Raw genomic sequence first — 23280 nt, forward strand, 5'->3', positions numbered from 1 at the left:
CTCCCTCTTGCGTCTCCCTCCCTCCTACCCTCCCTTTCCCACCCATCCAAGTGGTCACAAAGCACCGAGCTGATCTCCCTGTGCTATGTGGCTGCTTCCCACTAGCTATCTATTTTACATTTGGTGGTGTATATATGTCCACAGCACTCTCTCACTTTGGCACAGCTTACTCTTCCCCCTCCCCATATCCTCAAGTCCATTCTCTAGTAGGCCTGTGTCTTTATTCCCATTTTACCCCTAGGTTCTTCATGACATTTTTTTTTCTTAGATTCCATATATATGTTAGCATATGGTATTTGTCTTTCTCTTTCTGACTTACTTCACTCTGTATGACAGACTGTAGGTCCATCCACCTCACTCCAAATAACTCAATTTCGTTTCTTTTTATGGCTGAGTAATATTCCATTGTATATATGTGCCACATCTTCTTTGTCCATTCATCCGATGATGGACAGTTAGGTTGTTTCCATCTCCTGGCTATGTAAATAGAGCTGCAATGAACATTTTGGTACATGACTCTTTTTGAATTATGGTTTTCTCAGGGTATATGCCCAGTAGTGGGATTGCTGGGTCATATGGTAGTTCTATTTGTAGTTTTTTGAGGAACCTCCATACTGTTCTCCATAGTGGCTGTACCAATTCACATTCCCACCAGCAGTGCAAGAGTGTTCCCTTTTCTCCACACCCTCTCAAGCATTTATTATTTCTAGATTTTTTTGATGATGGCCATTCTGACCGGTGTGAGATGATATCTCATTGTAGTTTTCATTTGCATTTCTCTAATGATTAATGATGTTGAGCATTCCTTCATGTGTTTGTTGGCAGTGTGTATATCATCTTTGGAGAAATGTCTCTTTAGGTGTTCTGCCCATTTTTGGACTGGGTTGTTTGCTTTTTTGTTATTGAGCTGCATGAGCTGCTTGTAAATTTTGGAGATTAATCCTTAGTCCCTTGCTTCATTTGCAAATATTTTCTCCCATTCTAAGGGTAGTCATTTGGTCTTGTTTATGGTTTCCTTTGCTGTGGAAAAGCTTTTATGTTTCATTTGGTCCCATTTGTTTATTTTTGTTTTTATTTCCATTTCTCTAGGAGGTGGGTCAAAAAGGATCTTGCTGTGATTAATGTCATAGAGAGTTCTGCCTATGTTTTCCTCTAAGAGTTTGATAGTTTCTGGCCTTACACTTAGGTCCTTAATCCATTTTGAGCTTATTTTTGTGTATGGTGTTAGGGATTGTTCTAATCTCATACTTTTACATGTACCTGTCCAGTTTTCCCAGCACCACTTATTGAAGAGGCTGTCCTTTCTCCACTGTACATTCCTGCCTCCTTTATCAAACATAAGGTGACCATATGTGTGTGGGTTTATCTCTGGGCTTTCTATCCTGTTCCATTGATCTATCTTTCTGTTTTTGTGCCAGTACCATACTGTCTTGATTACTGTAGCTTTGTAGTATAGTCTGAAGTCAGGGACCCTGATTCCTCCAGCTCCGTTTTTCGTTCTCAAGATTGCTTTGGCTATTCGGGATCTTTAATCTTTCCATACAAATTGTGAAATATTTTGTTCAGTTTCTGTGAAAAATGCCAGTGGTAGTTTGACAGGGATTGCATTGAATCTGTAGATTGCTTTGGGTAGTATTGTCATTTTCACAATGTTGATTCTTCCAATCCAAGAACATGATATATCTTTCCATCTATTTGTATCATCTTTAATTTCTTTCATCAGTGTCTTATAATTTTCTGCATACAGGTCTTTCGTCTCCTTAGGTGGGTTTATTCCTAGATATTTTATTCTTTTTGTTGCAATGGTAAATGGGTGTGTTTTCTTGAGTTCACTTTCAGATTTTTCATCATTAGTATATAGGAATGACAGAGATTTCTGTGCATTAATTTTGTATCCTGCTACTTTACCAAATTCATTGATTATCTCTAGTAGTTTTCTGGTAGCATCTTTAGGATTCTCTATGTATAGTATCATGTCCTCAGCAAACAGTGACAGCTTTACTTCTTCTTTTCTGATTTGGATTCCTTTTATTTACCTTTCTTCTCTGATAGCTGTGGCTAAAACTTCTAAAACTATGTTGAATATGAGTGGTGAGAGTGGGCAACTTTGTCTTGTTCCTGATTTTAGTGGAAATGCTTTCAGTTTTTTACCATTGAGGATGATGTTGGCTGTGGGTCTGTTATATATGGCCTTTATTATGTTGAGGAAAGATCCTATGCCTACTTTCAGAAGGGTTTTTATCATAAACGCGTGTTGAATTTTGTCGAAAGCTTTCTCTGCGTCTATTGAGATGATCATATGGTTTTTCTCCTTCAGTTTGCTAATATGGCGTATCACGTTGATTGATTTGCGTATATTGAAGAATCCTTGCATTCCTGGGATAAACCCCACTTATCATGGTGTATGATCCTTTTAATGTGATGTTGGATTCTGTTTGCTAGTACTTTGTTGAGGGTTTTTGCATCTATGTTCATCAGTGATATTCCCCTGTAGTTTTCTTTCTTTGTGACATCCTTGTCTGATTTGGGTATCAGGGTGATGGTGGCCTTGTAGAATGAGTTTGGGAGTGTTCCTCCCTTTGCTATATTTTGGAAGCGTTTGAGAAGGATAGGTGTTAGCTCTTCTGTAAATGTTTGATAGAGTTGGCCTGTGAAGCCATCTTGTCCTGGGCTTTTGTTTGTTGGAAGATTTTTAATCACAGTGTCAATTTCAGTGCCTGTGATTGGTCTGTTCATATTTTCTATTTCTTCCTGATTCAGTCTTGGCAGGTTGTGCATTTCTAAGAATTTGTCCATTTCTTCCAGGTTGTCCATTTTATTGGCATAGAGTTGCTTGTAGTAATCTCTCATGATCTTTTGCATTTCTGCAGTGTCAGTTGTTACTTCTCCTTTTTCATTTCTAATTCTATTGATTTGAGTCCTCTCCCTTTTTTTCTTGATGAGTCTGGCTAATGGTTTATCAATTTTGTTTATCTTCTCAAAGAACCAGGTTTTAGTTTTATTGATCTTTGCTATTGTTTCCTTCATTTCTTTTTCATTTATTTCTGATCTGATCTTTATGATTTCTTTCCTTCTGCTGCCTTTGGGGATTTTTTGTTCTTCTTACTCTAATTGCTTTAGGTGCAAGGTTAGGTTGTTTATTCGAGATGTTTCCTATTTCTTAAGGTAGGATTGTATTGCTATAAACTTCCCTCTTAGAACTGCTTTTGCTGCATCTCATACGTTTTGGGTCGTCGTGTCTCCATTGTCATTTGTTTCCGGGTATTTTTTGATTTCCTCTTTGATTTCTTCAGTGATCATCTTGTTATTAAGTAGTGTATTGTTCAGCCTCCATGAGTTTGTATTTTTTTTTTTTTTTTTTTTTTTTTTATGCGTTACGCGGGCCTCTCACCGCTGTGGCCTCTCCCGTTGCGGAGGACAGGCTCCGGACGCGCAGGCTCAGCGGCCATGGCTCACGGGCCCAGCCGCTCCGCGGCATGTGGGATCCTCCCAGACCGGGGCACGAACCCGCGTCCCCTGCATCGGCAGGCGGACTCTCAACCACTGCGCCACCAGGGAAGCCCGAGTTTGTATTTTTTACAGATCTTTTCCTGTAATTGATATCTAGTCTCATAGCATTGTGGTCGGAAAAGATAGTTGATACAATTTCAATTTTCTTAAATTTACCAAGGCTTGATTTGTGATGTTCCATGAGCACTTGAGAAAAACGTGTATTCTGTTGTTTTTGGATGGCATGTCCTATAAATATCAATTAAGTCCATGTTTTTTAATGTATCATTTAAAGCTTGTGTTTCCTTATTTTTTTCATTTTGGAAGATCTGTGCATTGGTGAAAGTGGGGTGTTAAAGTCCCCTACTCTGAATCTGTTGCTGTCAATTTCCCCTTTTATGGCTGTTAGTATTTGCCTTATGTATTGAGGTGCTCCTGTGTTGGGTGCATAAATATTTACAATTGTTATATCTTCTTCTTGGATCGATCCTTTGATCATTATGTAGTGGCCTTCTTTGTCTCTTCTAATTTTCTTTATTTTAAAGTCTATTTTGTCTGACACGAGAATTGCTACTCCAGCTTTCTTTTGGTTTCCATTTGCATGGAATATCTTTTTCCATCCCCTTACTTTCAGTCTGTATGTGTCTCTAGGTCTGAAGTGGGTCTCTTGTAGACAGCATATATATGGGTCTTGTTTTTGTATCCATTCAGCCAGTCTGTGTCTTTTGGTGGGAGCATTTAATCCCTTTACATTTATGGTAATTATCGATATGTACGTTCCTATTCCCATTTTCTGAATTGTTTTTGGTTTGTTATTGTAGGTCTTTTCCTTCTCTTGTGTTTCTTGCCTAGAGAAGTTCCTTTAGCATTTGTTGTAAAGCTGGTTTTATGGTGCTGAACTCTCAGCTTTTGCTTGTCTGTAAAGGTTTTAATTTCTCCATCAAATCTGAATGAGATCCTTGCTGTGTAGAGTAGTCTTGGTTGTAGGTTTTTCTCCTTCATCACTTTAAATACGTCCTGCCACTCCCTTCTGGCTTGCAGATTTTCTGCTGAAAGATCAGCTGTTAACCTTATGGGGATTCCCTTGTGTGTTATTTGTTGTTTTTCCCTTGCTGCTTTTAATAAGTTTTCTTTGTATTTAATTTTTGACAGTTTGATCAATATGTGTCTTGGCATGTTTCTCCTTGGATTTATTCTGTATGGGACTCTCTGTGCCTCCTGGACTTAATTAACTATTTCCTTTCCCATATTAGGGAAGTTTTCAACTATAATCTCTTCAAATATTTTGTCAGTCCCTTTCTTTTATTCTTCTTCTTCTGGAACCCCTATAATTCGAACGTTGGTGCGTTTAATGTTGTCCCAGAAGTCTCTGAGACTGTCCTCAGTTCTTTTCATTCTTTTTTCTTTATTCTGCTCTGCAGTAGTTATTTCCACTGTTTTATCTTCCAGGTCACTTATCCGTTCTTCGGCCTCAGTTATTCTGCTATTGATTCCATCTAGAGTATTTTTAATTTCATTTATTGTGTTGTTCATTGTTGCTTATTTCCTCTTTAGTTCTTCTAGGTCCTTGTTAAATGTTTCTTGCATTTTCTCCATTTCCAAGATTTTGGGTCACCTTTACTGTCATTATTCTGAATTATTTTTCAGGTAGACTGCCTATTTCCTCTTCATTTGTTAGGTCTGGTGGGTTTTTATCTTGCTCCTTCATCTGCTGTGTGTTTTTCTGTGCTCTGATTTTGCTTATCTTACTCTGTTTGGGTTCTCCTTTTTGCAGGCTGCAGGTTCGTATTTCCCGTTGTTTTGGTATCTGTCCCCAATGGCTAAAGTTGGTTCAGTGGGTTGTGTAGGCTTCCTGGTGGAGGGGACTAGTGCCTGTTTTCTGGTGGTTGAGGCTAGATCTTGTTTTTCTGGTGGGCAGGTCCACATCTGGTGGTGTATTTTGGGGTGTCTGTTGCCTTATTATGATTTTAGGCAGCCTCTCTGCTAATGGGTGGGGTTGTGTTCCTGTCTTGCTAGTTGTTTGGCATAGGGTGTCCAGCACTGTAGCTTGCTGGTGGTCGAGTGGAGCTGGATCTTCGTGTTGAGATGGAGTACTCTGGGAGAGCTTTCTCCATTTGACATTACGTGGAGCCGGGAAGTCTCTGGTGGACCAATGTCCTGAACTTGGCTCTCCTACCTCAGAGGCACAGCCGTGACACTTGGCTGCAGCACCAAGAGCCTTTCATCCACACGGCTCAGAATAAAAGGGAGAAAAAGTAGAAAGAAAGAAAGGAAGAAAGGAAGGAAGGAGAATAAAGTAAGATAAAATAAAGTTATTAAAATAAAAAATAATTATTAAGAAAAAAGGTTTTTTTAAAAAAAAAATAAAAACATGGACGGATAGAACCCTTGGACAAATGGTGAAAGCAAAGCTATACAGACAAAATCTCACACAGAAGCATACACATACACACTTGCAAGAAGAGGAAAAGGGGAAAAAATAATAAATCTTGATCTCAAAGTCCACCTCCTCAATTTGGAATGATTCGTTGTCTCTTCATGTATTCCACCCATAGATTCAGGGTTCATCAAATTGATTGTAGAGATTTAATCTGCTGCTTCTGAGGCTGCTGGCAGAGATTTCCCTTTCTCTTTTTTGTTCGCACAGCTCCCGGGGCTTAGCTTTTGATTTGGCCCCGCCTCTGCGTGTAGGTTGCCAGAGGGTGTCTGTTCTTCGCTCAGACAAGACGGGGTTAAAGGAGCTGGTGACTCGGGGCCTCTGGCTCACTCAGGCCAGGGGGAGGGAGGGGTACGGATGCGGGGCGAGCCTGCGGAGGCAGAGGCTGGCGTGACGTTGCAGCAGCCTGAGGCATGCCGTGCGTTCTCCCGGGGAAGTTGTCCCTGGATCACGGGACCCAGGCAGTGGCGGGCTGCACAGGCTCCCCGGAATGGAGGTGTGGATAGTGACCTGTGCTCGCATACAGGCTTCTTGGCAGCGGCAGCAGCAGCCTTAGCATCTCCTGCCCATCTCTGGGGTCTGCGCTGTTAGCCGCAGCTTGCACCAGTCTCTGGAGCTCCTTTAAGCAGCGCTCTTAATCCCGTCTCCTCGCGCACCAGGAAACAAAGAGGGAAGAAAAAGTCTCTTGCCTCTTCGGCAGGTCCAGACTTTTCCCGGACTCCCTCCTGGCTAGCCGTGGTGCACTAACCCCCTGCAGGCTGTGTTCACGCCGCCAACCCCAGTCCTCTCCCTGCGCTCCAACCGGATCCCGAGCCTCAGCTCCAGCCCCATCCGCCCCGGCGGGTGAGCAGACAAGCCTCTCGGGCTGGTGAGTGCCGGTTGGCACCGATCCTCTGTGCGGGAATCTCCCCGCTTTGCCCTCCGCACCCCTGTTGCTGTGCTCTCCTCCCCGGCTCCGAAGCTTCCCCCCTCCACCACCCGCAGTCTCCGCCCGCGAAGGGGCTTCCTAATGTGTGGAAACCTTTCCTCCTTCACAGCTGCCTCCCACTGGTGCAGGCCCTGTCCCTATTCTTTTGTCTCTGTTTATTCTTTTTTCTTTTGCCCTACCCAGGTACGTGGGGAGTTTCTTGCCTCTTGGGAAGTCTGAGGTCGTCTGCCAGCATTCAGTAGGTGTTTTGTAGGAGTTGTTCCACGTGTAGATGTATTTAGAGTGTATCTGTGGGGAGGAAGGTGATCTCCGTGTCTTACTCTTCTGCCATCTTCCTTCGACTTAGACTCTTTCATATTTTTATTTATTTTTTTAAAGCTGTACATATTTTAAATTTGTTTATTTATTTAGGCTGCATTGGGTCTTCATTGCTGTGCGCAGGCTTTCTCTAGTTGCAGTGATCGGGGACTACTCTTCGTCGCGGTGTGCAGGCTTCTCATTGTGGTGGCATCTCTTGTTGCAGAGCACGGGCTCTAGGTGCGCAGGCTTCAGTAGTTGTGGTACATGGTCTCAGTACTTATGGCTTGCGGGCTCTAGAGCACAGGCTCAGTAGTTGTGGCGCATAGGCTTAGCTGTTCCACAGCATGTGGGATCTTCCCGGACCAGAGTTCGAACCTGTGTCCCCTGCTTTGGCAGGCAGATTCTTAGCCACTGCGCCACCAGGGAAGTCCCCATATTTTTATTCTTCATTCTTATTTTACCACCTTATCCCTTTTGTAGACTCTTAACATTTTAGCAATTGAGTATGTTCTCTTAACTAATTTTATTCATCCTTTTTCTTTTATCCTACTTTGAAAAAGGTACAGGTAAAAGAGGACAATGGTAAGAAGAGATTATATTCTTTGCTTTGCAGATGGCCTTAGAAAGTTCCTAAAAGAGTTCTTTTAATAGTCATCTCCCAGTCACTACCCATGATTTTCATTCTACCTAAAGAGTTATTTTCTTAAAATATCTTCACTTTTTGTGCAGATGACAGTAAGCCTTCCCTATTATCCACATAACTGAATTGCATCTTGCCTTTTTTAAAAAAAATGTTATTGCAGTATAGTTGCTTTACAATGTTGTGTTAGTTTCTACTGTACAGCAAAGTGAATCAGCTATGCATATATATATATATATATATATATATATATATATATATATTCCCCTCTTTTTTGGATTTCCTTCCCATTTAGGTCACCACAGAGCACTGATTAGAGTTCCCTGTGCTATACAGTAGGTTCTCATAGTTATCTATTTTATACATAGTATCAGTAGTATATATATGTCAATCCCAGTCAGTCTCCCAATTCATCCCACCCCCACCCCCCTTTGCATCTTGCCTTTTTTTTTTTTTTTTTTTTTGCGGTACACGGGCCTCTCACTGTTGTGGCCTCTCCTGTTGCGGAGCGCAGGCTCAGCGGCCATGGCTCACGGGCCAAGCTGCTCTGCGGCATGTGGGATCTTCCCAGACCGGGGCACAAACCTGTGTCCCCTGCATCGGCAGGCAGACTCTCAACCACTGCGCCACTAGGGAAGCCCTTGCCTTTTGTTATGTTGTGAGTTATCCATCTTTTTATCAGACATAATCTGAAAGGTAAGAATGAGACTAGGTTGAAATAGTCTTGGTCAGGGGATGAAAACCTGAGATTGAGATGAGGACAGGGTAGTTTAAAAACTCAGATTTAAGGTAGATTGTCCTTAAAATTTGACAAAAGAGAAAAAGGCTGTTATTCCAGAGGTGAGCATGTATATTCTGAAAAATTAACTTGTGTAAAAAATATTACTTCAGTGTTTTTTAACACTCATTTCTTAGATTAAAATCAGTGTTTGTAGATAAATTGGGTTTTGGAAAAGTCGTTTTAGTATCTACACATTTAAATTAAAACTACTTATCTTTGAAAAGAGATTGTAACTTTTTAACAAGTTTTTAGTTCCAAAGGTATATTATTCAGAAATGCACTCTGCTTAAACCCTAAAGTTTCATAACCAAAATGTAACTCAGGAGAGCATGCTGGTCATAAGATAGGATTGCCCCTATAAGAGCCTTAAGAGCCAGTTTATCTAATCTTAAAGATTTCAAGTTGGGTGTTTAATCTAGTTTGTTAACTATTGATTAAAGCTCTTACTTAAAGCTGTGCAGAAGTCCAAAAGAAGTATAGAACCTGGTCTTACATAACAAATCAGAACTCTTTCAGTTGCAGGTATCAGAGCCTTAACTTGAATTAACTAAAGCCAGAACAGATAAGTTATTGACCCCCAGAGAAAGCAGAGGCAGCTCTGGCCTCAGGGAGCCTGGATGCTTGCAAGTGTGTCTGCCCGTTTGCCTGTCTCTCTAGTCCTTTGACTCCTTGTTGCTTGATTGCTCTTCCTTCCTGTCTCTCTGTGACACGTTCTGTCACAGGTTATCTTTGTTGCACATGCTGTGCTTTTTCCATCTCTTTCCTGCATGATATGTTTTTGTTTTTTTGCTTTGCTGCTCTGCGTCTGTCTGTCTCGATCTCTTTCTGTGTCTGCTGTGTTGTTCAATGTCCTTCCTCCGCATTCCCCTGCCCTTTTCTCTGCCAGTTGATTCCATTTTCTCCCACCACAGAAAGGCATTCCCATGTGGCTGTAGGCTGTTCTGCCTCACATTCTTCCAGTTCATCAACCTGAGGAGAAAGGATGCTCTGCCCTCCAGCTCCAGTTATAAAAATCCAGAGGAAAGGACTTTCTCCCTTAGCTTCCCTAGCCAGGAACAGGGCACTGTTTCCCTTTGAAATCTCTGGGTTAAGTGGGAGAGGAACATCAACTCCCTAAAAGAAGGAAGAACCTCTTCTGGGCAGACAAAATAGTAAATGTTCAACACAGGAGATGAGACTTAAATATTTGAATGAAGGTTCCATAGTTTTCAATAATCCTCATGTATGAGTGCTTATTTATTATGAAATTTCTGTACATTCTACTCTTTTTTTTTCCTTATCTGCTTTAGTATTCATGCTTTTTCATTTATTATAATATGAATCAACTGAGTATAATATTTAGAAATATTGCCTAATAATCCACTTCAGGACAATTTGATTTTGTCCTGAAGTACAAAAAGTAAAAAATACAAAGTACAAAAAGTAAATAAATTATTTTATTTATTTTATTTGTTTTCTATGAGTAACATTTAAATTCATAGTTTTTAAAAAATCTGCTTGTTCTTTTACAACTGTCTGAGACTAGTATGTTTGCAAAGTTCAGGTTGTAAGTATAAGTTTATTTTTTTAAGATTGCTTAGAGCAGTGATCCCCAACCTTTTTGGCACCAGGGACTGGTTTCTTAGAAGACAGTTTTTCCACAGACAGGGGTGGGGGGGTTGGGGATGGATCAGATGGTAATGCGAGCGATGGGGAGCGATGGGGGGTAGCAGCTCACCTCCTGCTGTGCAGCCTGGTTCCTAACAGGCCACAGACCAGAACCCGTGTGTGGCTGGGGGGTTGGGGACCCCTGGTAGAGTAACCTTGGCTCTTCTTTGCTTACTGTTAGATTCAACAATAAGGTATTGGAAAGAGAGAAGTATTTGTTCAATCCTTCACAGTTGTTGAATTTTAGCACTTTTCAGTACTGCTGTTTTATACTTCTGTTCTTAATTTACATGACTGTCTACCCTACTAGACTCTAAACCTAGTGCTGAAAAAATAATACCTTATTTATAACACCCAGCATATACTAACAAGGTACTCCTAAAATGATTGTTGGTAAACTGTCTTTCTCTTTCTTGCACTTTATATTTTAGGAAATGTACTTTTAAGAAATACAGGTGTTTGTTGGAAAGCAGGTGTTAATACATTTAGTGATGTTTGAGTCTCTTGACCATTTTATACATACTGGCTCAGATTTGTCAATTTACATGTCACACTGAAATGATGACTTGTATTTTAGGCAGAGAGAAACGTTTTATAAATAAGTAGCATTTTGTTTTTGATAGAGCATACGGTGTTGCCTAATTCTTGATAATATTTGGTGGGAGGGGTAGTTTTGCTTCATTCAGATTGTGACATATAATTTTTATAACATGAAATGGTAAGTGATCAAGATTTCTTTCTGTAGGCTACGGAAAGTGAGGTAGGAGATGTAGATTTAACACGTCTTCCAGAAGGACCTGTTGATTCTGAAGATGAAGAAGAGGAAGATGAAGAGATTGATCGAACAGATCCACTGCAGGGGCGAGATCTTGTTCGAGAATGTCTTGAAAAAGAACCTGCAGACAAAACTGATGATGACATTGGTAAGAAATACATCTGTTCACAATAGGAATTTTATAGTTCAATTTATATATAGATACCTATTGGTGCATAACAAATTACTCCCAACAAGGTTTTGTGGGTCAAGAATTCAGGAGCAGCCTACCTGAGTCATTCTGGCTCATTGTCTCTCATGGGGTTGTAGTCAGAATGTAGCAGGGGTTACAGTCACTGGGCTAAGCTGGAGGTTCTACTTCCAAGGTGACTGCTCACATGGCTTTTGGCATAGAACCTCAGTTCCTCTCCACACGGGCTTCTCCAGAGGTTGTTTAAATGTCCTCACCACATGGCAGTTGGTTTCCCCCAAAGCCAGTAATTCAGGGGAGAATAAGGCAGATGCCATAGTATCTTTTATGATCTGGCCTCAGGAATGATACATCATTGCTTCTTCCCAATTCTGTTTGTCATACAGAGCAACCCTCATGCAGTATGGGAGAGGACTGCACGAGGACGTGAATATCAAGAGGCAAGAATTGTTTAGGGCCGTCTTTGAGGCTAGCTGCCCCAATATTAGAGCTTGTTTTGGAGGTTATAGCAGTGGAACGCAGCTGTTCATATATCCGTAAGCGAAGGACAGTACTCCTTTCTCAGGGAAGGTTCTCCTCTATCGGGACAGGTTGTCCTCCTTGACTAAGTGTTCAGCTTCAGGACGGATGCATGTGTGGAGTGGTGAAGGGAGGAAGGAGACACCTGCCTAGACAGCCAGATCAGCTGAATCAACCCTGGCCATCATTAGGGTGATGGATGTTGCAGCCAGATAGTCCTCACATTCTGGCTGCCCCAATTTATAAAACAATAGCTTTGATTGCGGTAAAGTGATTTCCCCCTCCATGTCCATAAGACATGTAAAACACAGTGCGTCAGTGTTCAATGTCTATGAATTCAAAAAAATTTCAAATGTTGTCAAAAATCATAGTTTTGCCTGTAGCTTGAAAAAATTATGTATATTTCTTGATTCAAATTTTATGAATTTTCCTTTAATTTCTTATAGAACTACTTACTGTACGTTGGAGGTTGAGTAATACTAAAGATGCTAATGTTATCTTTAAGGACAGAGATTACTTAGTGTTGTTATATATTATGATTCAATTAAGATTTTATCCTAGATTTCCCTTTTATAAGAGTCATACTGCTGTGATTCAAGTCAGAAGATACTGCTACTAATAATTATAATCTATGGGAGTAAAGATCAATACATTTGAACATTCCTTGCCATGCTAATAACATATAATATAGTTATGCAACCTACAGTTGAGACTCATGTTGTGAATGCTATCTGGACAGCAACTCTAAGTGCATTTTTAGTGATAAAGAATTGTACACTATGCTGTTTTCACAAGGCTTTCTTAAAAATTGAAATATGATTAACTGCCAGTTATCTGTAGATAGATAGCACCTTATAGTTTCTTCTGTTTCAGCCTTAGCTGACTGCTTAAATGTTTTTTCCTTTATCTTTATTGCTCATGTATCTATACCAGGGAATGGCCTGAGGCAGGTATTCAAACATTTGTTGGTTAAATTAAAGAGAGTTACCTTGTAGTTGCTTTCACAAATCTTAAACTAGTATTCACATTTGTTGTCCCTAATTTAATTACTTACTGACATTTATTAATAACTGTTTAAAAACTCTAGCCCAGAAAGAAACAGACAAAAGCCTTTTACACTAATCTATTAGATCAAAGGACATCACTAAATGTAACCACCATGGAATAGCATCTCCTGCTAGGAAAATTAGCTAAACTCTCGAGCCTCATCTGAATCTGTGTAGTTTCCTGGTTCTCTCTGGAGGTTGTGAATTCTGGTGTCTTCCATTATGCCTGTATTTTCATGTGAGTCTGAATATATCTGTTAACCAAATAACTGAATTTTTTTAAAGCAACAGTCATCTTGTATCTTGGTTTCTCTAGTTTAGCAGCATGAATTCCTAAGTTGATTAGAGAATTGGGTATTGGATTCTGGATTTTATTGTATCTTTAAACTGTAGTCCTTGATGGTCACTAAACTAGAATTTCTGTTTTTTAACAGAACAGTTACTGGAGTTTATGCACCAGCTTCCTGCTTTTGCAAACATGACCATGTCTGTAAGGAGAGAACTCTGCTCAGTGATGATTTTTGAAGTGGTGGAGCAGGCTGGAGCTATTATTCTTGAAGATGGGCAAGAGGTAGGTTAGCAAATAGATGTTACACATTACTTGGTTATAGCAGCTAATTTTTAGAATAATCTAATTTTCATAAACTTGTGTAGATCTTGACTTTTAAAATTTATACAGTTTTTTAAATGACTGCTGAGTTTGGGATAGTTATAATTTCTGAAAAGATAAGTTTTGTTTTGTTTTTGCTTTATTTTGTCTTAATTTTGATTTCCTGGCAGTGGACCTTGCACAGAATAGATGTTCAGTAATTAATATTCATTGGACCAAATTTGTTTTTACTTCTCAAATTAAATTATAAGATTTTAAAATTTTTTCTTAATTATTCTTTGTTTTGTTTTTATTAATTTATTCTTTTTCTTATTAGTCATCCATTTTATACACATCAGTGTATACATGTCAGTAATTATTGTTATATTAGTAGATTTATAACATTATTATTAAAATGTTTTTCAAGTATGTAATCTCCTTATCCCTTTTTCATATTATACATTTTTTTTTAAATGAAGGAAATGTATTGGTACCAGTGCCTCCTAGTAGACTGCTGTCAGTTGAGGCATTTATGTGGCAATTCTATTTTCAAAAATGCTTGGATGGCAACTTGCAGGTGGGCAGAGGGAGGATTCAGAGGAATTGAAAAGTGTTACTGCTGTTAGGTAGCACTTCACTGGTTTTCTTATCGAACTGATAAAAATTAATGGTGAAATGTCAGTCAGTGCACATTGTCATATACTGCTAGTAGGAATATAAACAGTATTTCTGGAAAATCATTTAGAAATTTTTAACATGGGCTTCAAAGTATTAACAGCCTCTAACCCATTATTCCCCTTTTTAATGTCTCTCCTCCAGACACAATATAAAACTCAAAGAGTTATGCCAAAAGATATTCATTGCAGGATATGTATAATAGTAAAAATTGGAAATGACCAAAATATATCCCCCCGAAAAAACAGTGGTTAACTAATTATTATATAGCCACAGGTTATAATATTATATAGGTTTTCAAGTTATTTTAAAATTTGATAGATATCTTTGAGGGCAGGGGCCTTAGCTCTAGCTTTGTCTACATGCTTTCTCCCTGTATCCTAGAAATCGTTTGGCATATAGGATATACTAAAAAAAAGTTTGATGAACAAATGAGTATAGTATTAAATTTTTTTAAAAGGACAGGATAGTCTAAATAGTTCAACAATATGAAATAATATAAACATGGGAGAAAAATACTAAACTTTTGATGACAACTGTATAAATAGTGGAGTTTTGAATAACTTTACTTTTCCACAAATTTTGTCTTCTTTTAATATTCCACGGTTCTGTCAGCAAAAATTTGTTTTGTGCCTACTTTGTGCTAGGTACACAGTGAGGATAGTGGTGGAAAACCCCAATACAGCCCCTGTCCTCAAGTAATTTGTGTAATCCACAAATTCCACAATGAATGTATTTTATATTTGAAATAACTAAAAATTTTAAAAAAACAGTTTTGAAAAAATATTTCTTGTTGCCAGTGATTCTCCTTCAGAACTGATAATCCAGATTTCCCTTAAATCACATTAAAACTGATTCACATTAAAATTGAAAGTTTAGGCTAATAAAAGGGATACCACATGAGAACAAGTAGTCTTTCACTGATATACAATAGGCCTTAGAATGTGTCTCCTTAGAGCATTAAATACTTTGGTATAAATTGAGAGCAGTACTTTCTTAACATTAGGAGAAATTTTCAGTATTTTTTAAGATATGCCTTAAAATTCAGGCTTTTAATAGTTTTTCTGAATTAATCACTAGCTCCCTTTTTTTTTTTCTTTCTTTCTTTTGAATGTTTGCTATGTGCCAGACACTGTTCTAATCACTTGGTTTGTATTAAATTCATTTTTAATGGACACAAAAGTCCTGTGATAGGTAATGTTGTTATGCCCATTTTAGCAGTAAAGAAACTGAAGCCTAGGAGGTTAAATAACTTGCCCAGAGTCACTCAGCTAGTCAGTGGCAGATTCTGGATTCAAATTCCAAGAGCTGTTGGTCTTTTTTTTTTTTTGTATTAATGGGACTGTGCCGTTTGTAGCCTTTTATTTTTTTATTATTTTATTTAATTTTTGGCTGCATTGGGTCTTCGTTGCTGCACACGGGCTTTCTCTAGTTGCAGTGAGCAGGGCTGCTCTTTATTGCAGTGCACAGGCGTCTCATTGCGGTGGCTTCTCTTGTTGCGGAGCACAGGGTCTAGGCGTGGGGGCTTCAGTAGTTGTGGCTCACGGGCTCTAGAGCACAGGCTCAGTAATTGTGGCGCACGGGCTTAGTTGCTCCACAGCATGTGGGATCTTCCCGGACTAGGGCTCGAACCCATAGTCCCCTGCATTAGCACGTGGATTCTTAGCCACTGCGCCACCAGGGAAGCCCAGAGCTGGTGGTCTTAACCGTAACAGTTACTGAGAGTCCCCGATTTCATTTGGTGACTAAAAGAAGAAAGAGTAAAATAAACTTTAGTGGTTGGCTTAACAGGAATAGGGTGTTACTGACAGAGTATTTAGTAATATAATCAGATCTTCTTTTTTCTTTTTTAAATTATATGAGTTCTATATATTGATTGATTATTTTTCAAAGTTAACATGTAACCCTCTTTTCCCAAAGATTCTTAAAGCCTATATTTTTCTCTATAGCTTGACTCATGGTATGTTATTTTAAACGGCACTGTAGAAATTAGTCATCCAGATGGAAAAGTTGAAAATCTCTTTATGGGAAATAGTTTTGGAATTACACCCACTCTGGATAAGCAGTACACGCATGGAGTTGTTAGGACTAAAGTAGACGATTGTCAGGTAAGCTTATGTCTGCTTGTGTACTCTTGTTTCTTGATTTTAAATGGCTGAGCTTTTTTTTCCTTCCCCAAAATAAAATAGCGTGATTTGAGAATTGGGGGTTTGAAAAGCTCACAGTTAATAAAGGAAACTAGATTTTATATCGGACTCAAATATTTGTGGAATTGAACAAACTATACATATTTTAAAAGAGAATATATCTAATAAATGTTGATTTGTTAAATTTCTATCTGGTATTAGCCAGCTCAGTCTCTTTTTTGTTTTTTTTAATAGAGGAAGAAATAGGAACTTCTGAGTTGTTTGTTTCTAACTTACTCCTGCTTCATGTTTTCTTTGCATAGTGTCAGTTTTGAGAGAAGTAGATGCTCACTTCTCCTTTTAGAGCAGAATTCAAATGGATTTAATTTCTTTGGTCTCTTTGTGCATGAATTGTTTATTTTATCTTGATTTTTGTTAAGGAATGAAGGGATGAAATAAACTTACGCCACTTGAGTTCTCGCCTTTGTGCTCTGCCTTGGTGCATAGTGATATATTTATGTATTATAGGTTCATTAATTGTCCCCATGTTGTTCTCGGACAGTTTGTCTGCATAGCCCAGCAGGATTATTGGAGAATTTTAAATCATGTGGAAAAAAATACCCATAAAGTTGAGGAAGAAGGAGAAATTGTTATGGTACATGAGCACCGTGAACTAGATCGCAGTGGAACCAGGAAAGGGCACATTGTAATCAAGGTGGGTATTTTTTACTTATTTTTCTTGTTATTGATAGAATAAAGCTTTCATCTTGCTTAAAAGGTTTTGAACCACTTTTTGAGTAGTGCAAGATAATTCATTAACTTTGGGATCTAGTGTAAATAAATGTGTTAATTCTTTTGACTTTTTCTAAGTTGGTTTTTACACATTTTATTGAGGAAGGGTAACATTGCCATTTAATATCAGTATGGAAGGATATTACTTAGAATATACCAGTCAAAATTTTCCTTCTCAAATTTATTGTATGATCCGTTGATAATGGGAATTAATTTCATCAAAGACAGCAATATTTAGAAACAAAACAGAAATTGAAAGGACCAACCATAAATGTATAAAGAATCCTAGATGAGTGCTTACTAGATCTCTGTGGCATTGAAATAGACATTAACTTCTCTGAACCTCAATTTTCATATCTGAAAATGGGGATGCTATGGCAGGGCTTTATTAGGGCTAAATGTGGCAAATCAAAAGCCTTAGCATGCTATAGAATCTGAGTATTACTACCCATATTGTTTTCCCTTCTCTAATTCCTTCTCTCCCCTATTCCTTGCCCCCTTGCCTTCCACTCTCCCATCTCCCTGTCTCTTTTATGACATGTAGATGTAAAATAGAGCAATTCTAGTTGCAAGAGAGGAAGTAAATGCATGACCTTTTTTTCTTTTCAAGTAAGTCTTGGTTGCAAAATAAGTACATGTGTTATTTTTCATTATAAGTGCAGAAGCTTTATTTAACAATAAGAGGGACTGGTGTCAGATAAGATATTTCTCAGGAGTCAGGCTATTCCTCAACACTGTCTTTTTCTTTTCCTAAGTTGATAGGCGTAAGCTTTCTATGTAGAAAAAAATGAGTATATATGTGGACTGCCATAGACTATCTTTTTATGAAGGCTCATGGTGAGCCTTATATTTTTATAATTTCTTTTTTCTTTTTACAAATTTATTTTTGGCTGCATTGGGTCTTTGTTGGCTTTTCTCTAGTTGTGGCGAGCAGGGGCTACTCTGTTGCGGTGCGCAGGCTTCTCATTGCGGTGGCTTCTCTTGTTGTGGAGCACAGGCTCTAGGTGCATGGGCTTCAGTAGTTGTGGCACGCAGGCTCAGTAGTTGTGGCTTGCAGGTTCTAGAGTGCAGGCTCAGTAGTTGTGGCACACGGGCTTAGTTGCTCCGCAGCATGTGGGATCTTCCTGGACCAGGGCTCAAACCCATGTCTCCTACATTGGCAGGCGGATTCTTAACCACTGCGCCACCAGGGAAGCCCTGTAATTTCAAACTTACAGAAGAGTTGCAAGAACAGTACAGAGAACACCCTGACTCAGCTTCCCCAAATGCTAACATTTCACTGCATTTTCTCCATTATCATCAGTCTTTTTCAACCGTTCGAGAGCAGTCTGCAAATGTGATGCCTCCTCACTCCTAAATGTTTCATTGTGTATATCCTAAAAGCAAGAACAGTCTCCTATATAAACACCATAGAAACCTTCAAGTTAGGAAATGTACATTGATAAAGTAAAACCATTCAGTCCACAGATGCTATTTAGATTTTCACCAACTATCCCAACAATGGCTCTTTTTTCCTTTTTGGTTCAGAATCTCATCCAGGCACACAGTTGCATTTAGTTGTCATGTCACTTAAGTCTACGACAGGAACAGTCTTTCCCTATTCACGTTCTCAGCAGTTTTAAAGAATACAGCCCTTACAGTCTGTACTATGACCCTCAGACAAGATCTATCCTGTGTTGCCTCATGCCCAGACTACAGTCATGATTTCCAGGCAGGAATTCCACAGAAATAATGTTGTGCTTTTCTCAGTGCACCATTTCAGGGAGCATACAATGTCAACCTATCTCACCACCAGTGAAGTTAACCTTAAATCACCTGGTCCTCTTGGTGTCTGTCAAGTTTCTTCACTTAAAGCCACCATTTTACCCTTTGTAATTGATGAGCATTTGGAGCATTGATGTTCTGGGATAGTGTCAGTATGTCTTACAAACCTCTATCCACCAGTCTTTACTTCGATTGACTACTCCTGCCTGTAATGGTGATTTTCTATTTCCATTATTTCTTCTACATTTATTGTCATTCTACTGTAAGAATGAGCATTTTCCCCTCTTTAATTATATTGTTATGGTCTCATGTATTGTATTCCCTTACCATCAGTGTTGTTCTGATCGTCAGATTGTCCCAGATTTGGCCAGTGGGACTCTCTTAAGGCTGATTCCTGTATCCTTTTGACATGTCCCCATCATTTTTTGAGAGCTTCATTATTATCTGGCAAAACAAGATGTTCCAGGCTCATCTTTCACTGCCCCTGCTTTGGAATCAGACATTTCTCCAGAGAGCCCTGGATCCTTCTAGTAGAGAGCAGCATTAAAAAACCAAGATCTGGGCACTCTGTTCACTGCTACTGTGGTGTCATTGCTTCTAGAACTTTTCATCAGACAGAGGTAGGAAATATATGTATTTATTTACTATAAATTCATACATACCTATATCTTCTTATATCTGTCTATCTATTGATAACAGTCAAGAGTTCATACCAGTACTCCCAGTTCCAGTACTATACCACAAAGTTTTTGGTAGCCTTTTCCTTCCCCTACTTGTAAATACTTTATCCAACAGTGGCTCTTGTTATGCTCTGTATATTTACTTATTTGTTCATCATAACCAACCTCTACCATGCCAGCCATCTCCTTTACCTGCCCACTCTGCGTACCCTGTCACCCAGCATCCACCTTATTAGATGCTAGTGAGCAATTTGGTAACATGCCTCTGCATGACAATGGGACTTGTCTTTTTTTAAAAAAATAAAGATTGATTTATTATTTATTTATTTTTGGCTGTGTCGGGTCTTAATTGCGGCACGTGGTATCTTCTTGTGGTGCATGGACCTCTCTCTAGTTGTGGCGTGCGGGTTTTCTCTTCTCTAGTTGTGGCGCACAAGCTCCAGCACACATGGGCTCTGTAGTTTGTGGCACGTGGGCTTGCTAGCTGAGGTGTGCAAGCTCAGTAGTTGTGGTGCATGGGCTTAGTTGCCCCGCAGCATGTGGGGTCTTAATTCTCTAACCAGGGATCAAACTCGAGTCCCCTGCATTGTAAGGTGGATTCTTTGCTACTGAACCACCAGGGAAGTCCCAGGGACTTGTCTTTAAATACAGTTTTGAGGGCTTCCCTGGTGGCGCAGTGGTGGAGTCTGCCTGCCGATGTAGGGGACGCGGGTTTGTTCCCCGGTCCGGGAAGATCCAACGTGCCGCGGAGCAGCTGGGCCCGTGAGCCATGGCCGCTGAGCCTGCATGTCCGGACCGCAACGGGAGAGGCCACAACAGTGAGAGGCCCGCGTACTGCAAAAAAAAAAAAATATATACAGTTTTGAATATATGGCCTAGTCTCCGCAGAGATCCTGCCTCAGTGATTTAGCTAATCAGAATAATGGCCTTTCTTAAACATGTTGATCATTTCCACCCCTGACTTAGCTATATATGATCTAAGAACCACATTTTAAGTGAACTCAGATTGTGATTTGCCTTAATGATAGACCCAATTTAGTATTCTTGGAGTATTTTGGAGGGTGGGAGAAGAATAGGAATGACCTGTGGTTGTCTTGTCCCTTAAATAGGTATTTCAAAGAGCCTTTCCTCTGACTTCCTTCTAGAGAAATGATTTACATACCTTATTAGCAGTGGGGTACCCTTTTTTATTTTTTAATAAATTCTCAAATAAGAACACTGTTAGTATTAATCTATGTTTGCCATGCAATAATTCTGGCCAGTGAAATTCTTTGGATGAATGCAACAAATTGAAATTTGAGGTTATGGGCAACAGTTGGTTTTTATATTTGGCTTAACATCTGGTTTATTTCTGTATTTGTTTTGTGTACCCATTTTTGAAAATGCTGCTAAGGTAATAAAGTTTAACATTGATTCAGAAGCTCAAGAAGGAGCAGTAGATAAATGTTGTTTGCATTCCTTTTTATAAATTGGGAAACAGGCAAGGAGTTAAACTCTGAGTTAATGTAAAAACTATCTATAGAACTTCTGGTTCCTCTGGTGAACTAGAATGAAGAAACCATAGAAGAGGAAACCTCTATTCCCAGAAGTAACAACAATAAAACAAGCTATCTTGAGCTGCTATGTTGTTCCTATAGCCTGGGACAGAAGAGAATTTAAGGATGATTAAATTTGGAAGAAAATTTTATTTACTTCTTTAATTTAACTCTTACCTCTTCCTTCTCTTTACTTGCGACAGTCATTACATTATCCCCCCATTCCTATGATGAAATGCCAATAAAAACAACTACGGCCGAGTAAATGCTGTTGTGCATGTTTATTCCTCTGCCTTTTCTCTCTCTAAACCTCTGGGTGATGGTGGACTACAACCTAGAGAGACTACTACTCCCAGTGCTGAGGGTTTTAAAGGTGAAACTTTACTTCAAGGACTTTGTAATAGAGTGGCTACAAAAGGAAGTAATCAGTAGGAGTTCTTTGGTTCCTGAGCTACTTGTTTATTTTCTAATTCTTCCTATATTTTTCTTTATTAGGCAACACCTGAGCGTCTCATCATGCATTTAATAGAAGAGCATTCCATTGTGGACCCAACTTATATAGAAGATTTCCTATTAACTTATAGAACATTTCTTGAAAGTCCTTTGGACGTTGGGACCAAACTATTGGAATGGTTTAAAATTGACAGCTTAAGGGATAAGGTTGGTTTTATCATTATAAAAGGCATGAAAGTGATTTTAAATTTTATTCCCCCAAAACCTTTTGCAACTGACAAATTAAATGTTTATTTTGATAAGATTCAATTCGCCTAAAAAGTTAGTGAATCAGTATAGACATATCTCTGCTTGGTTACTTTTATGACAGAATACAATGTTAAAAGTGGATATTTTGCCTTTTAAAAGGCAAAAACTGAAAGCAGGCTGTGGTGTAGCTGTAAATTCAGAAGGTGGATGATAATATTTTTACACTTTATCCAAATACTTGGTGGTTACTGAGGAGATCAATAAAACATTTAAAAGTCATTTAATAGTTTAGAAAGAATATCCACCAAGTAAATTTTTTCAAGAGGGCTTAGAAACAATCTAAATAGAATTAGAAATACATTGATTTTTGAGTTAAAGACTTGATAATCATTTTAAAACAGTTTATCTTTTTGACCTTAATTTATCACAGCTGTAACTTATTTTAATCTAGCTTTGAGGTTTTTTTTTGTATTAAACATTGTTTGCTGTTATAAATAGATCATCTTACCTTATTTTATGGGGTGTTTGTACTTCCCATGGAAAAAATAGTGATACCTCAGCTACTGGTACATTACTACCAGTAAACTACCTCAGTAACAGGTAGGAAGTTAGTCATTTTAAGAAAAATAAAAGTAGGGCCATAGTAATTAATAATTGCCTGGTGTATCTTTCTGAGTTATACTTTAAGGGAAATAAGTTAGATGTAGTTGGACTGTGGAATTCTATCGTCTAGGAAACTCAAGTGTCCAAAACTACAGGCTTGCCTTCCCCCTGATTTTGAAATTATATATAGTTACTTAGGTTGCTGAGGAAATAAAGGCATGCTAGAGAATGAACAAAAATATGATTTAGGGACAACTTAAATATTCATGTGTAAAAGAATGAAGTTTGACCTTTATACCGTATTCAGCATTAACTCAAAATGGATCAGAAACCTAATATTAGAGCTAAAACTATAATACTCTTCAAAGAAAAGAAGGTGTGAAAAAAAATCATGACCTTGGATTAGGCAATGGTTTCTTAGGTATGATACCCAAAGCTCAACCTTGAACAATGGAAAAAATAGATATATTGAACTTCATCAAAATTAAAACCTTTTCTACATTAAAGGTACTATCAGGAAAAACAGGACAACACATGGAATAGGAGAATATATTTGCAAATCATATGTCTGATAAGGGTCTAGTATCCAGAATGTATAAAGAACTCGTACAACTCAACACCAAAAAGACAATACAATTTAAAATGGACAAAGGACTTGAATAGACATTTCTCCCAAGAAGATATGTAAATGGCCAGCAATCACATGAAAAAGTTGTTCAATGTCCTTAGTCAGGGAAATTGCAAATCATAACCACAGTGATGGTTTTGTTCACTTCACACCCACTAAGATGACTTAAAAAAAGGAAAGGAAATAACAAGCATTTTAAGGGTGTTGATGTGGAGAAAATGGAATTCCCATACTTGCTTATAGTAATGTAAAATGGTGTAGCTGCTGTGGAAAACAGCTTAGTGGTTCTTCAAAAAGTTAAACATAGAATTACCGTATAACCCAGTAGTTCTACTCCTGAAGCATATATCCAAAAGAGCTAATAGGTGTGCAAACAAAAGTTTGTAAGCAGTGTTCATAGCAGCACTATTGATGATGGCCAAAATGTGGAAACA

The 23280-nt window shown here is 38.7% G+C and overlaps 1 protein-coding gene across 9 annotated transcripts in view; it reads left to right on the forward strand.

Moving 5' to 3' along the window:
• The window catches only part of RAPGEF6 (Rap guanine nucleotide exchange factor 6), a 226987-nt gene that overhangs the window by 129069 nt on the left and 74638 nt on the right, over positions 1-23280 (forward strand). For all 9 annotated transcript variants that reach the window (XM_032626259.1, XM_032626251.1, XM_032626257.1 and 6 more), the window contains 5 exons: positions 10968-11145; positions 13187-13323; positions 15966-16124; positions 16705-16857; positions 21409-21573. In XM_032626259.1, the coding sequence (XP_032482150.1) occupies positions 10968-11145; positions 13187-13323; positions 15966-16124; positions 16705-16857; positions 21409-21573 (792 nt within the window). The remainder of the gene's footprint in view (positions 1-10967; positions 11146-13186; positions 13324-15965; positions 16125-16704; positions 16858-21408; positions 21574-23280) is intronic.

The sequence above is a fragment of the Phocoena sinus genome, chromosome 3 (assembly GCF_008692025.1).
Source record: "Phocoena sinus isolate mPhoSin1 chromosome 3, mPhoSin1.pri, whole genome shotgun sequence".
Classification (NCBI taxonomy): domain Eukaryota; kingdom Metazoa; phylum Chordata; class Mammalia; order Artiodactyla; family Phocoenidae; genus Phocoena; species Phocoena sinus.